The sequence below is a fragment of the Zosterops lateralis genome, assembly GCF_965231275.1.
Source record: "Zosterops lateralis genome assembly, chromosome: 21".
Classification (NCBI taxonomy): Eukaryota; Metazoa; Chordata; class Aves; order Passeriformes; family Zosteropidae; genus Zosterops; species Zosterops lateralis.
The window spans coordinates 2005461-2021441 of NC_139781.1; the positions used below are offsets into that span (position 1 = coordinate 2005461).

General features: G+C 41.8%; 1 protein-coding gene across 1 annotated transcript in view; it reads left to right on the forward strand.

Annotated features, from left to right (window-relative positions):
* The window catches only part of COL4A5 (collagen type IV alpha 5 chain), a gene marked incomplete at its 5' end in the record, with an annotated part of 67987 nt that overhangs the window by 27269 nt on the left and 24737 nt on the right, over positions 1-15981 (forward strand). The window contains 22 exons of the mRNA XM_083876192.1: positions 674-754; positions 1758-1820; positions 2358-2393; positions 2488-2529; positions 2639-2731; positions 3951-4004; positions 4120-4176; positions 6037-6081; positions 6175-6228; positions 6403-6444; positions 6910-7042; positions 7646-7819; positions 8662-8745; positions 9962-10054; positions 11015-11085; positions 11298-11489; positions 11929-12097; positions 12762-12854; positions 12941-13045; positions 13564-13661; positions 13919-14069; positions 14702-14815. Coding sequence (XP_083732318.1) covers positions 674-754; positions 1758-1820; positions 2358-2393; positions 2488-2529; positions 2639-2731; positions 3951-4004; positions 4120-4176; positions 6037-6081; positions 6175-6228; positions 6403-6444; positions 6910-7042; positions 7646-7819; positions 8662-8745; positions 9962-10054; positions 11015-11085; positions 11298-11489; positions 11929-12097; positions 12762-12854; positions 12941-13045; positions 13564-13661; positions 13919-14069; positions 14702-14815 — 2044 coding nt within the window. The remainder of the gene's footprint in view (positions 1-673; positions 755-1757; positions 1821-2357; positions 2394-2487; positions 2530-2638; positions 2732-3950; positions 4005-4119; positions 4177-6036; positions 6082-6174; positions 6229-6402; positions 6445-6909; positions 7043-7645; positions 7820-8661; positions 8746-9961; positions 10055-11014; positions 11086-11297; positions 11490-11928; positions 12098-12761; positions 12855-12940; positions 13046-13563; positions 13662-13918; positions 14070-14701; positions 14816-15981) is intronic.

Here is a 15981-nt window from a genome sequence, read left to right on the forward strand (position 1 = left end):
ATGTAGGCCAAAACATCAGTTTGATCCAAATCTATTTAGGAGGAAACTTGACCCACAAATGACACTGTTCAGCTCCTGAGAGGACAACATAACACTGGTACTGGAAAATTGGGCCTATTAAGCTGAATTGTCTCTCTTATCTCCTCTTTTTATCAGTTTTTTTCAAGATATTAAAGGACAATCTCATCAGAACATATATTTTCAAAACAAACATTCCCTGAAATCAGTAAGAAATTACTTCAATATGGACCACAAAGCATAATTATTGTAACAGCACACTCACCACTAATCTCATGAGCCGGGACATTGGAAAAAGCTGAATGAGCCTTTTTTTCTGTTGTGTCCTATCCACTGCTTTCACGTGAAGCTAGAATGTTTCTTTTGTGAAGTTGTGTTTCAGTCCCCTAATCTTTTGGAATTTAAATCAATGCTGATATCTTTGTACAAAATAAAGCCTTTAACAGTTGTTAGTTTAGCCGTTTAGAATCTTCATCTCTCCTAAACACAGCTATTCTTGGACAATCTAGTGCTTATATAAAAGTGTACTGCTGGGATGTGGCATAGCTCAGAGTCTCTTAGAGTCTGAGGAGCCACTGTGTGCCCTTTGGAGTCAAAATGGTGCTAAGGAATTGTAAAATGTGTTGTTAATTAACGTCAACTTTTTTTTTTCTAGGGTGAACCAGGTGAAATAATTACATCCTTGCTGCCAGGACAGAAAGGTGACCCAGGATTTCCAGGTCTTCCAGGGATACCTGTAAGTTGCATAAAGTATCATTAGGCTGTGTTCTGCCAAAAAGATAATGTGAAATGTACTCTTATTACAGCACAGTTGGCAACTTGGTGCTTGGGGATTCCTGTTTTCTTGGAGATGCAGGGCTCCCATTTAATGTCCCTCTGACTGGGGGAAAGTGTGTGATTCCATATTGCTCTTGACAGGGTGACCCATAGAAGCCAGAGAGGTCCCCTGGTCAGGAAGGTGCTATTTAGCAGACAACAGTGCTCAGTTACTGATTTGCTTCCCTGCTTTCCCTGCCTCTTCCCCCTTCCTAGACATTCTTTGTATCAGTTCTGGAGTTGCCTTCCCTCCTCTCTGAGTTAGTCACGTCTGGCTGTAGCTGTTTTGGATGGTGGGAAGGGGAGGGTGATGCCTCAGCTGTTCTCCTCAGGCTGCACCTCCTGGACAGTGTTTGTGCTCTCCCAGCAGTGCTCTGTGCAAACAGGCAGTGACTGCAGGCCCTGTGTTTCCCCACTGGGCCATTCACTGCTTTAGTGGGAGAACAAGGGCAGCCGAAAACGAGTCTATCAGAGCTGGCCAGGAGCCAGCTCCCATTTCCTGGTACAGACAGGCAAAAGCCCCACGCTGCTCTGTGACCAGACTGAGCCTGTTGGCATTTCTGCTCCTCTCTTCTCTGCTCCTCTATTGTCTGTGGCTGCCTGGGAGGAATCACAAACACAAAGTGTTCTTGTTGTTCAGTGCACGAGGGGAAGGAAAGTGCAAAAGTAGTTCAAATCAAACAAAAAACCCCATTCCCTTATTCAAGCCAAATATACATTGATGTTAAGAGCAGAACTCTCCTAACATGATGGACACTCCTTTAGGCCTTTTCTCAAGCACAGATTGGCAAGTTAGTGGTCAGCTACATTGATTTGACACGTATGGGATGCCACCTTTTGGGTTTTTTTGAGCTTAAAGCTCTCACTGGGGTGTTTTTTTCATAAAAAGGTGCCTCTCATGGTCTCCTCCCCTTCCTCAACAGGGCCCTCCTGGCGCCGTGGGAATCCCAGGCCCAGTTGGGCCTCCAGGGCCCCCAGGACTGACGGTGAGTTTCTTTAACTTGGTGCTCATAAAGCTTTAAATGGGACAGTTATTGCTTCATTTCAGGTTCTCAGAGGCAGGTCAGTAAAGTGCAGAGATAGTGATAATCAGGATTTAATATGAGGACAGCAGCAACCATGCATTCAGTTCAGCCTGCAGCTGTTACTTTGCACCTTTAAATAAGATACTTCTGAAACAATCTGTTCCCAGACATCTTATTGTTTTAAATTGTGCTGAATCTTTGTACAGGCTTCTTCCTTCTGTGAAACATGGGACAAGATTTAGCTTACTTAGACTATGATGTTTAATATCTGACTGTTTAATTTCATTTTATGCTCTCACTTAAGGGAAAAACTAGTTTCTTACATATTTGTGAAGTTGAATAGCATGAGTTTTCAAAGGTAGGCAAGGTGCCTTTGTCAGTATGGAGATAATTTGCAGGAATCAAAGCTGTGACATTGTTGTGGGTGGTTTTTTTTCTACACGGGTTTGTAAAGTGCTTTTAAGTGACTTGTTTTCTTCGGTTTCCTTTTTTTGATAGGGACCTCCTGGTCCACCAGGGCTGCCAGGACCCAAGGTATTGTCTCCCTCATGTTGATGGTGCTGGTGAACTATTTCCTTTCTCTTTCCCTTTGTGACTTCTAAGGGCTGATGAGTTATACTTTTTGCAGGGTAATATGGGTTTGAATTTCCAAGGACCCAAAGGTGAAAAAGTGAGTAGGTGATCATAACAATATTTTTTACTTATTACTTTTCAAAGTACTTATGCTTGCCATTTTTGCTTGTACTGCCTGTAACAAACTGCATCTTCCTACACATTAGGGTGAACAAGGTCTTCAGGGACCTCCAGGGCCACCAGGACAAATTGGAGAACAAAAAAGACCAAATGACATTGAGTTTCAGAAAGGAGATCAGGTGAGTGGGACACTTCACCCATCTGCAGTGAGTGTGTGATCAAGCTGCCACCTCTGTTGCTTTGGCTCATATAAGCTCACACCCTGCTTACTGCAGAGGTTCTATTTTTTTCTCAGAGTACTGAATATGCCAGGCCTGAGTACTTTTCCTTTAATAGAAAGCATACCAGTCACATTAGTTATTACTTCCCTTAGTAAAATAACTATTCTAAAGAAACTCTCTTGAAGGCAGTTCACAGTAACATTAAAAGCAGTTAAAATACTCCCATTCCTTGGAACGCCCAGAACTGCAATTTTCAAAGCAGTCTGGGGATTCAGATTCCCACTAATTAACCAGCAGTGTCATCCATTGTGAAGAAGTCTTTCAAAAATTTTAATTCAATTTCTTCTTTTTTTGTTATTAGTGATGCCCCAAGATCTTTATTCCTTGTGGTCTGAATAAAGTGCTTTCCCTGTTTTTGGCATCTCAAAAGTAAATATCAGTCATATTGTTACAAGTAAGCTTAAAACACTAGTTTGATTTGTATGGATCCCTCCCTACCCATAAAAGCCAGAAGGTCATTGGGAGAGTTAGCATTTTTAAAGTTATTATTTTTATTTCTCTTTTACTGGGGAACATTCTGCTGTACTTTTTAATTCTGGGTGCCACAGGCAGTCTGAGCAAAAGCAGCAGGATCATGGGTGCCTGCATGTCACATTTTCCTTGAAGCTTTTGTGATATTCTCAAATACCACCCTGGGTAATAGAAGAGTTGAAATAGAAATGAGAACTTTTTAACACTATGATCCTGTGACACTTTTCTGACAAACACACTTTGATCCTGATGGTCTCTCAATTTCAGCAATTACCAGTAATCTAATGACTGTTGCTCCTATAATTTCAGCAGAATCTGGCATTTGTTTGTTCTTTATTCCTTTTTTCCTTTCTTCTCTTTACTATTGGATAGCACCTGCAGGACCCCAAACCAGCTGCTGTAGTTTATATAGGAGGCAGTTGTGTTTTTACTGGAGTGAATCATCTAAATAAACAGGATGAGCAGTTAATAAAATTTATAGATTCACTCGAAATTCCACACAAAGAAAGAATAAATATGATCCTTTATAACTTAGAATCTAAATGACAGCAAAAATATTCTATTTAAGAAAACGAAAAAATTAACTGAGCTGCTAGGGGAGTGATGGAAGACTTTAATCCTCTTTTTCTCTGCCCATGCTTGACAGGGTATTCCAGGTGATCCAGGCCCACCAGGACTTCCTGGGCCACCAGGCCCTCCTGTGAGTAGAACTCTTAGTTCTATTTTTTTTTTTTTTTTTTTCATCTGTATCAGAACTGTAACTTCATTCTACTCTGGCTTGTGGGCTCAGTTTAAGATTACATTTGTGTGTCCAGGGTCTTCCCGGTGGTGTAAAAGGTGAAAAAGGTGAGCAAGGAGAACCAGGCAAAAGAGTAAGTAGTCTATTTAACCAAACATTTATCTTTCCATTCAGTGTTATCTTTGCCAATTAAACAAATGTTGAATTCAGGTGGGGCCATCAGCTTATGGGTAAGAGACTACTTTTTTTTCCTCCTTGTAACCTGGCAACTCATAGATGACGCACAGGGGTCACAACAGCTTCTAGCTCTGGCTCTCTCAGTGCTTTCTAATAGAATTATCTACATGCAGATCACAGTTTGGAGAGCAGGAGAAAATAATTTAAATTCCTGTTATCTGGTTAACACGTAAAAACCCTCAAAGTGTTGGACTGCTTGTGTGGAGCAGCAATGTTCTGTGTTCTCTTAGGGTCTTCATTCAGTTTGCTATGTACTGGGTTGCCAAGCAGCATGAGATTGGTGTGTGTGTGCGTGTATATAAATATATATAAAAGCTGGTCCATGTAAACTCATTCTTGGTGGATTTGCTTGTGGGGTGAGTCATAAAACCAGGTCTCTGAATGCTGTAAAGGCCAAAAGTAGTCTGTTAGTCACTTCCTGAGAGACTGCCTCAATTTACGTGCTGTGTGGGGAGGGCACGAGGCAGGATAGCTTTATCTAAGGAGAGCAAGAGTCCTCACCAGATTCAACTCAATCCTGGAATTTAAACCTACTTGGATATTACAGCTCAGAAAAGCTGAAGAAGCTCATAGAAGTGCTGAGAAATAGGATAAAAATAACATGGACTGGACCAGCAAAGAAAAGAGAGGCTGTAACCAGCTCAAAACATTCAGTATCTTCACTTCCACAGCTTCTGAATGTGTTGTTTCATCAACAGAATGGGCCCCTTTGAAAATTAAGACACGAGTTCTGCTCAGGTTAATTGGACAATATATAAACACTGTTTAGAAACATGCTGGTAGTTGGTTTTCCAATTTCCATAGGAAGTAAATAGAGTGGAAACAAATGTTTGATACTCCAGATAAAATCCGTCTTAGTTGTTGAGATTTATAGAAGGGGTTTGATTTGTCTCTTTAAAAGAACATAAAAAGCAGATTTACCAAGCCACAAGTCTTATTATATTTTGAGCGGGTTTGGAGTTGTTGCTTCTCTCTGCAAAAGTAAATGGGAACCACATAAATTTGCAAAGATCTGAAAGGATAAAAGTCCTGAGGGGATATGTCAGATGCCTTTTGCCAAAAGCTTGTTTACCAATATTTTTGTTTGGTTTTATTACTCTGGATCTGGGCACATTGCATACTTGAAGTGCAGTTTTGCAATTAAGTTACTTTAAAGTTGCATTTTAGGGCTCCATATGATTCTGTGAGGCTCAAAGCCATTTCAGATGTACTCATAAAAATGTCAGTCCACATATTCGAACAGATAGTTCTGCACATTGACAGGAAATCCTAAAACCTCCGTTTTGAGAGTTTCATTTATACTAATGAGAAAATTGTGTTGATTTAAAGGAGAGTTAAAATTCAAACACAGTTTTATTTGGTTTCACTGGTCACATTGTACTAATTTCCTAATTAAATATTGTATTCTACTATTTAGGAAGTTGGGATCTGTTTTCCTAATTAAGAATTTCTCTAATGCTAAGATGAAGGGAGTAGTAAACCCAGTGAGTCAGCAGTAGTTAACTGGAGATCATTTTGTGTTGTATTCACCCAGCATTTCCTGAGACTTGTCATGGTTTTATGCTCTGGTTTTCAAAATGGAAACCTCTGTTTAGGTAACTCCATTGGTTATGATTGATGTCTTTGATGTGTTGTCCCAAGGACTGCATTCTATATAGAGTTTGGTTTATTGAAAAATGAGAAACAAGTAACATAATTTCCATAAGAACTCTTTACCACTGAAGCATTTTATTTCAATGCGTATTTGTCTTTGAAGGGAAAGCCTGGCAAAGATGGAGAACCTGGTCAGCCTGGTAGGGATGTGAGTATGTTTTTAATCTAAGCAGATTCCTTATAAGCTTTTATTTTGATATGGAGAAGATCTGAGTGTGATTATATTTCCCTTTTCTTGAAGGGTTTACCTGGTGGGCCAGGAATAAATGGTGCTCCAGGAAGAGATGGAGAAAAGGTATGCCAGGATTTTTGTCAATATTGCTGTAATAGATTGAAGATTTGCCATCACTGAGTTCCGTTCTGCCTGAGTAATAATTGTATTGCCTGTGCTATTACAGTCTTGAGAAATATTTGCAATAATTTATGTACTGCTGCACAGTATCTGAAATGCTCTTTATTTCATTGGTAGGGTGAAAAAGGTGACATGGGTCCCCCTGGTCCTCCTGGATTTGTAAGTTGCAGATCCTTTTTTTTTTTCTGCTTTTGGTTGACAGTGTTGTTTCATTGTAGTTCTCGGCTGACTGAGAGTCCTATCTCTGGGTGCAACACCAAGAGCACCAGAAAATTTTTCCTATATAGACTAACAGAAACAATGATATCCTTCTTTCAAGATCAATTCTGTGCTCTGGGGTTTGCTAGGTCACAAACACAGGCTAGGCTATAACCTCAGACCAGCAGGACTGAGTCAGCCTCACTGAAGCCTGTTGTAACTATGTTGGCTTGGCAGGCAAACAGCTTCCTATTGGGGAGTGCTCTTTACTGGAATTTTCCCTGGTAATTCAGTGGAGTGGGGAAAGCATCCTGTCATTGGCATAAGGTTCAAAGTATGTTGAACTTTCCCTCCCTCACATCTCTTTATGATTCCAATGACTCTTTTCTTGGCAAGTAGTTTCACTTAAGCATGAAATATTTACAGGTCGTTCCAAGACCAGGCATTGATGCAACAGTGGGACCAAAAGGTAGCAAAGGATTGCCAGGACTTCCAGGAGCCAAAGGAGAGCGTGGATTCTCTGGTAGGCCAGGCCCACCTGGCTTGCCAGGATCTCCAGGTAGGAGTGCAAGCTTTAAATTAAGTTGTATACTCTAAGGTGTGATGGGGTATTTCGCTTCACAGTCTGTACACACTCCGTTTAACAGAAGGCAGAATATTTAGGGCTACCTTTGAGCTTGAAGGGTGGTCTTGAACTTCTGGGGATAATGTGAGGAATTCTGAACATTCACTGCCCTTGCTGGATACTGATTAGGATACTAATCAGATACTAGCTTAGTGCTCCTAGGAGTAATCTATCTCGTATAACTTATCTCTAATATAAGTTATAATATATTCTCCATGGCATTACACAGAGTTTTGTGTCTGGCAGGACATGATCTGAGTGAGCAGTGACACCTGTATGTGCATTATACATGCACAGAGAGGAACATAATGATTCTAATGTTACAGCTCATGTATGTTGCTTTTTCTCATCAGTACTTCTTTCATTACTCCTGGGTTTTGTTTCTTTTTTTTCCCCATCATAAACTTAGTTATAGAGTCTCAGGATAACTTTTCAAGCAAATACCTCTGAAAATGTGAAATGTGTATCATTGTCATCCTCACAAAAATGTGATGTAAACCATTCAGCTAGCAAGAAACTAAGTCCTTCCCATCTTAGGGATCACTACTGTTGGACCTCCTGGCCCACCTGGCTTACCTGGGGAGAGAGGACAGAAGGGAGATCCAGGTTTACCTGGGGTTTCTATTCCTGGGCAACCGGGAGCTGAAGGACCACAAGGACCACCAGGACCACCGGGTCCCCCAGGGCCACCTGCACCATCTGTTGCTCCTGGTAAGTGATGATCATGTAAACAGCAAGCAGAAGAGACTAAACAGCTTTGACATTTGTTTAGGTTTGTGTTCCTGTGGTTTGTTTGTTTGGGTTTTTTTAATTCCACCTCCAAAGATGTTGTTTATCAGCAGCTGAGGTCTGTGAGATTCTATTCCTGTATGTATTCTCCAAGTTGCTCCTATTGCCCATCAAGACATCTGTAGGATATGTACCTGTCTAAGGACAGGTACAGAATTTGTTCCCTACTAAGAGTTGTGATAGCAGGAGAGTCAAAGGTGTAACTTTTCACAGAATTCCAGTTTAATTTCAGAAATATTCTAGTGTGTAGACACATGAAATTAGCTTTGGAGGGGATGCTTTAGATGAAAGCACTTAGCTCTTTTTTGGTATAAGGAGAGTAGGGAATGGCAGATGGAATATAAGAACTGGAAAGCTGTAGTGGAGAGGGGCTAGCGTGTTCAGGGAGGAATTTAGTGTCTAGATGGCATTGGCATCTGCAGTGCCCTTGCTCTGATGATGAATCATAGGTATGTTTTTATGATATGAGGCTGAATATCAGAATGAAGTGTCGAGATGGGAGTGTGTAGGCTGTGGGGAGCCGTGGGAAATGGTTGAGGTTGTAAAGAATTGATGGTTGTTGTGTAATATCCCTGTTTCCTTTTGAGATTGAATACACGTGTAGGTTTTCACCAGCAGTCCTGTCTGAATTGCCGAAATATTTGGTCTGTGATTAGGGTGGTGTATTAGAATATCCACACAAATACATTTTTGTACTGAACACGTGTATTTGGTGCTGCTGTTAGTCTAACACAGATAATTAAACCTCTCCTGATTTTCCTTAGGTGAAGGCTTATGTGAACAAGGGCCACCAGGCCCTCCAGGAATTCCAGGACAACAAGGTTTTACAGGGGAGCGAGGCCAAAAAGGTGCAGTATCATGGCTGTATTTTCTATTTTTCTCCTTGTTTTGAAGCTTGGTAAAAAATGTAAAGCCTGCATCAAATAATGATTTACAGTGCCCCTTCCCAGTAAGGCTGAGTGCAGATGTTTTATGTCTCTGAGTAAGAAAGTTGTTTGCTTTGAGTGTAGGATACCCCTTCACCTAATATTAAAGCACGGGAGTCTGAGTGACTGAGGGTACACCCGATATCCTGCATGGATCTTGAATAAAGTAAAATAGAACTTGAGGTTTATGAGTATCTCCCAGGCAGATGGAAACTGGGTATTTTGTAACAGCACTGGCCAAGTCTGTGTGAAAATGTTTTCTAGTTCATTAATAACCCTGACATTTTTTATGGAAAGCAGCATTAAAATTATAAATGCAAGACTCCTAATTTAAGTTGCTCAGTCTGCAGTGAGTTTGTTTGTTTGCTAAGCAAAAGAAAGTCATATTTAATATATATGCTTGTTTCCAAAAAGACAACCTTGCAATGAGGATGCTGATATGGGTAAGTGAGAATCTTTTCCTAGCCCAACCATGGACATCATAAATGACTTTAGACATCTCACTTAATTTTGTACTCACTTCAAAGAGAACTATTTTTTTTCTCATGGACATTGTAAGGATTAACTAATTAACCTAAATGAAATGCTCAAATATTTCACTCATGAATGCCACATAAGTCTGTATGTGAAAGAAATTCCTAAGTTTCTTGAAACCAATCTTTTTTTTTTCTAATTAAATATTTTAGTCCATTTTCAAATCAATGAAACATTCCCAGTACTTATTTTGCACTCTTGGAGTTTAATTAAGTTTGGGATTTTGATATATGTGGTTTAGATTTGTAGTTAGAAGTGTCAAGTACCTACTTTAAAAGTGGACACTCTTTCTGAGATAAAAAAGCCCAAGGTTTTATTTTCTATTTTTGAAAGCACTGTTTTTGTCTTAGTTATTTTGCACTGTCATAAATACATTCTAATCACATCTGGTATTGGTTGTCTGACTCCTAGCCACCAAAAAGCTTCAGTTTGACTTGGGGTTGGGGGGGAACTTCTAATATTTAAGCAACAATTATTTGAAGTAGTCACTTTGGACCTGGTATTATACATCAATAGCAAGAAAACAGTTGCTGTTTTGCTGAATTCTTTTAATATTTTCTAAACCTGATGCTCAAGCACAGTTTTTCAATACAAATCTCTTTAGGTGACCGAGGAGACACTTGCTTCAACTGCATAGGAACTGGAGTGACTGGCCCTCCTGGGGAGAGGGGACCACCAGGGCCTCCGGGGAGTCCAGGTGGGGCTGGAGTCTTCACCAGTTTGCTCAATATGTTCCATAAAGTCACTTTTCTATCAGGGTGTCCCTGTACAATGGTAACAGTAGATCTGTATACTGTGTACAAGTTCAGATGTGCATTTCTCAGCTCCAGTGCAGAGTTGGTGCATGTTGTATTTTGTGTGGTTGGAAGGTAATAAGATGGGCACACATAAAACAAACACTCATTCTTTGATAATCTAGTCTTTGAAAAATAGTTCTCCGTTCAAAGACAGCCTTACATGGGACTGGTGGGTTCCTCACCTTCCCAAGGCATCATTTGAACCTGGAGGATTGGATATCCTTGGTTCTGTAAACATGACCTTTTGTGCCGAATTTAACTGTACAGAGAAGGATCAATCTTTGGTCAAGGATGTTTGTCCCTACCACTCTACATAGAAAAAACAGATTAATTGGTGTAATCATATTTCTTTAATTCAATCTGCCTTTAATGATTTCTCTTATTAGCACATGGACATGGATGTGGAAATTTTGAAGGGATGTGTTGTATGAATTTATCTGATCACTCAATCTATTTATAGGAATATACCACAACTTAAAGAAGGTGTGTCAAAATGTAGATTGATGATGGGACTTGATAAGATAACCTACATACCTACATCCTTCTACATATTGAAGGTTTAGGGTCTGCTGTAGGGTAACTGAGAGAGAAAAATTAACTTCTACTGCTGCTATTCCTGGAATAATGGAGGAGCTGGAGCGTTTTAAAAGCGTGGGGGGTTTTTTGTCACTACTAGTTCAACTTAGAGTTATAAATTTCTTTCTGATCAAATAAAATGAAACTCTCAAAAAAAAAAAAAAAAACCCTCAGTAAACTTTGTCTGGTTTTAAAACAACTTAGCTATTATTAATGAAACAGCATTCTTGATCTTGCAGTCTGTCGAGATTTCTTTTTCTTTTATGTTTTTCTGCACTACTCAGGTTCTCCTGGTTTTCCTGGACCAAAAGGTGAAAAGGGGCTTCCTGGATTAACTGGCCTTGTAGGACCACCTGTAAGTGGTGGTGGTGTTATGTTCTTGTGGGGAAAAGAATGTCTTATTTGTCTTGCATGATAGGTAGATTTGTAAACAATAGATTTATTGTCTAATACATATTTTTTTGTCCATAATTACCTTGAATGTGTGATTTTGTTCCTTACTCAGAGAGGGAGTGAAAGAAAAACTAAAATACCGTTTTTTGTCTTTCTCTTTTTTTTCTCCCTCAGGGCTTCCCAGGCACCCCAGGTGCTCCTGGCAGACCTGGTCCTAAAGGAGACCCAGGGGATGTCTTGACTTCTCCAAGAATGAAAGGGGACAAAGGAGATCCCGGCCTCCCAGGACCTCCAGGTCTCCCTGGCATAGATGGCACCCCTGGACGAGATGGACTGCCAGGTTTGCCTGGCCCTAAGGGGGAGCCTGTGAGTTCCATTTTAGGCTTTCTTTGACTGGATGGATGTTTTGGGCAAGTCCTGCATGCATTTGACATAGTGCAGATAAGAGAACTGGCACAAATGCACTTTCCCTGCATGGGATGAGGCAGGAATTCTCTTCAGTAAGTGCCAATCTAGTAATGATACACTGAGGCATCTCCTGAATCTGCCAGTGCTCTAGAAATGAGCCAGGGCTCCTCTTGGGCAGTGCCCGAGGGTCCCTTCTGCCACTGTCTGCATTTCACCTGTGTACTGTGAGGAACTCCCAGTTTAGTCCTGCTCTCTACCGTGTTAGCAAGGTGTAGGCAGCTAATGAGAGCTGGAAGGATGGAACCTGCCAGAGAGTTTCAAAGCAGAAGCAATGAAGCACTTCACTCTTTTGATAGTAAATACATGATCTTTCCCATCATGCTCTTTCTATTTTCAGGGCAGTGTTGCATTCAAAGGAGAAATGGGTATTCCAGGTGACCCAGGGATACCAGGGCTTCCTGGAGAAAAAGGCCTTCCTGGACCTCCTGGTTTTGGTCCGCAAGGCTTACCTGGTGAAAAGGGCATCCAAGGTGTCTCTGGCCGTCCAGGGCCTCCTGGTGTTCCAGGTGAGTTGGTCTCTGTGTGCTGCAAAGTCAAACTTTGCCCCTTTTGCTCCAGGTAGTTCTCCTGGAGAACTCTCAAAGAACATAATGCTGTTTTGAGACTTTTCCTAGAGGCTTTGTACAAGCTGTTATTTGTGAGCTCCCTTACTGAGGGTCCTCACAGAACCACAGCATTTGTGCCATGTCACTTTAGGCACATGCCTCACCTTCTGCTCTGACCTCCAGGGAATCTTCTCCTTCCTCACTGTCTGCAGTGTAAATGCCTTATAAACCACCATTGTATGCTTGGCTATACTGCAGCTACAACAGGTTTGGGGGAAAAGGGAGTTGCTTAGAACAAGTTTGCTTTTGTTACTTTCTTGTCAACTACACAAATCCTAATCAAGTTGTGCTGCTGTCAGTTATGGAAAAAACTCCTCACATGATTATACCTGGGATGAAGCTATTAAAAAAATAACAGTTCAGAAAAACAGTCTGAACACTGAACAGGGCTTCTGAGCCTCTAGGTGCTTTGTGGGGCTTGGGACTGGAGAACCTATTGAATAAAATATTGCTGATGTCTGAGTTCTTTGTAAGTTTGGGATGGGACTGGCATCTTTTTCTGCTAAAAGAAAAACAGAAAAGCAACTCCTACTGACTGATTCATATTTCTGCTTTTTGGTTTTAGGTCCAAAAGGTGAACCTGGCCAGACTATTACAGAACCAGGAGTTCCTGGTCCCCCTGGTCCTCCAGGAAGAAATGGTGATCCAGGTCTTCCAGGTAAAGCAGCAGCTAGATACCCAAGGAATTCCAAGAGCTTTTTATTCTGATTTTGGATAACTATGTTGATGTTGTTGTTCTTACAGGAGATCCTGGTCAGCCAGGTCAGCGTGGTTTACCTGGCATCCCAGGTGCCAAGGGAGAGCCAGGAATTCCTGGCATTGGACTGCCAGGTCCACCAGGCCCAAAGGGTATGTTTGCTGCCATGCTCCTTGTTGTACTGGCTGAAGAGGGGATATCAAGTCTAGTGTCTCCTCACTTTTTGCTAATGAGCTGACTTCTGTCTCTAGAATACTTCAAAAAGTATTTGTCCTAAAGCTCTACATCTTTATAACAGTTTCAGGAGAAGAGACTGCTGAGCTCTGTTCAGTAGCTCACAATAAAGCAACAACACAAAAGTGGGTAAAACTTTAAGAAATGAGCTTGAATCAATAAATGATCTCCAAATGCTGCCTGAAGATGTTAATGTTTCTGATGTGAAGTGCTTGTGATTTTTATAAAAGCTCATGGCACAGGGAGTGCCCCCTCTGAAAGTCCCAGAGACTTTGTGGCAAAGACTGAATGCTCAGTTCTCTCAGCTGAATGGGTGCCCCTTCAAGTATGCTTGGGCTAGCACAGAACCTCTTCTCATGGGCTCTAGGCATGTCTGGAGGAGTTGTAATGCTCTCAGGTGTCCTTTCTGCTGCCCTAACCTTCCTGTCCTGTGTAGGTTTCCCAGGGACTCCAGGCCCACCCGGAGCTCCAGGAACTCCAGGTCGCCCTGGTCTGGATGGACCTCCTGGACCACCTGGTTTCCCAGGACAGAAGGTCTGTGTTTGTGTTTACTATAAAACTTCCCTTAGAGTTGTTTTTTTTGTGTCACTGGGAAGATGGTGAGGAGGATTTCACCTCTTGTTTTCAGTGTTTGATGGTGGGGAAGTAAAATATTTTACTTGACATTTTGAGTGAGGGCAGTAAAATAGAAATTGAACTCTAAGATGGTGGCCATTTTTAGTTTATTACTTATAACATTTTTAGGGGAGGCTAAAGAAAATCCCTTTTTAATTTTTTTTGATTTGTTATAGGGAGACCGTGGATTTGGAGTTCCAGGACCACCTGGGCCTCCAGGTCCCCCAGGCATAAAAGGAGTTCAAGGACCTAAAGGTGATCCTGGCTTCCCAGGAAACCCTGGTCTCCCAGGCCGGGCAGGCTTCGATGGAACCCCAGGGCCCAAAGGTACTGAGAATTCTGCCCTGTTTTATTCCTTACTGAACTTTTAAAAATGTAGCTGTGCTGGGAGGCATATGGCAGTTAAAAATACAAGCGGTGCTGACTTCAGAGCCATTACTTCAAAATCAATTTTTCCAAAGCAGACACACCTGTGTAAATGGAGGATTGTGTTCTCAAATGGCAGCTAAGGGAATAGATCCCGATCTGTGGGTCAGTACTTGAAGGTCTGCATTCTAAAGACAAATAATGTTTATATGGGGATAAAACTTCATCAATAGAATAGTCATTTAGATGCACTGTGCTCCCACATGCACAGTTAGAAACTCATTTACCCCTGCTCTTGGCCACGGTCTGTACTGACCTGCCCAGCCTGGTTTGTTGGAGAGCATCTTTTGAGTTTCTTGTGGATGATGGTGCAATATATGTGTGTAGCCTAGAAACAAACTTTGTGCAATCCATATTGAGTGAGGACAAATCTCTGACTTTGAGAAGTAGCCTCTGGAATGTGGTTTTTTCTCTGTTAGATCAATGTTTGTTTGCATGCAAGGGAAAGATTTCAAGTACAATATGTGGGGACTCCTCTCTGAAAGCAAATGTCTCTGAAATGAGTTCACTATTTGACTGAAGTATTCTTTTAGGTGATCCTGGACCAAGTGGACCACCAGGACTTCCAGGCCCACCAGGCATCCCTGGCATTGGTGGTCAAGGTCCTCCTGGATCTCCAGGACCTCCAGGTCCTGTTGGCCCCCCAGGTAAAACTAACAGGAATGGTTCCCGTAGGTTATTTCTGGCATATGCAAGCAGGTATACAAGATGCTGAAGGTCCAACTAGACAATGGACAGTGATAATTAAATATATGTCTCTGGAGGGAATTTGGTTGCCATTTGTCTAAAACGACTGGTGATTGATGAAGACATGAACTTGTTCCATCTCTGCACAGAAGGGTACATCTGCATGCATGTACATCATTCTATTCATAAAGTTTGTTCAGAGAAGTTCCTCTTCCTTTCATTAAGTGAATGGGCTTGCTGTGTACCAACTCTTGATGTTGCAGATATGTGGCAGTCACCACAGTGAGAGCACTTCCTGTGGTCTTCAGCATGCCTTGCACCAAAGCCCTTCCAAACCCACCCAGTTCCTGCCATGCCTGGAGGATGTTTATGTTGCATGTGTATGAGCTGCACCATTTGAATGTGTTTGTGTGTCAGCACAAACTGAGCTTGGCATTGTCTGCAGTGCATGCTGACAAAGTCATGGCCAGCTCTAAGACCATGGATCATGGATTGGTTGGTCTTATTCAGATCTTTGAACTGTGAGCTGAGGTTCAGCAAGGTACTGAACTTGAAGGTAGACAAGGACTTGAGTAAATGGACCCGTGGAGCTTGAATTCTGTCCACATGCATAGTGTGGGTCATGGTTAAATCTGTTCTTCCTGAGTGGGGCAAGGAATGTGTGCTCAGGGCAGCAGCAAGCCTGGAATGTGCCCAGAGCTGGGGACAGCAGGGCCTGGGACAAGGCACACAGGGGTTCCCTGGGGCAGCAGTGGCTCCTCAGCTGCACTTGAGGCTAAACTGAAACAGAAGGGCAGCACAGCCCTGGTTTGGGGTGAGGGGGGATGGATTAGTGTGGGTTTGAATGTTTCATCCAATGCATGTTCTTTTGTCTTCCTGTAACATCTCCTCTGGTGCCAGCCAGAGTTTGATTTCATGTGATCACCGATTTACTCTGCAAAATATCAATGTTGACAAATGCACAATGATTACTGGAGCTGATGGATTTGAAATCCTCTGTTTTCACTCTTCATGTCTGTACTGACCAGTCAGTGTGGCTATTAACAGCATGGGGCTCTGAAATCTGGTGCATGCTGCAAGGTCCTGCTTGAGAAATCCTTCTTTTCCTTGGCACTGCTCTGTCTCT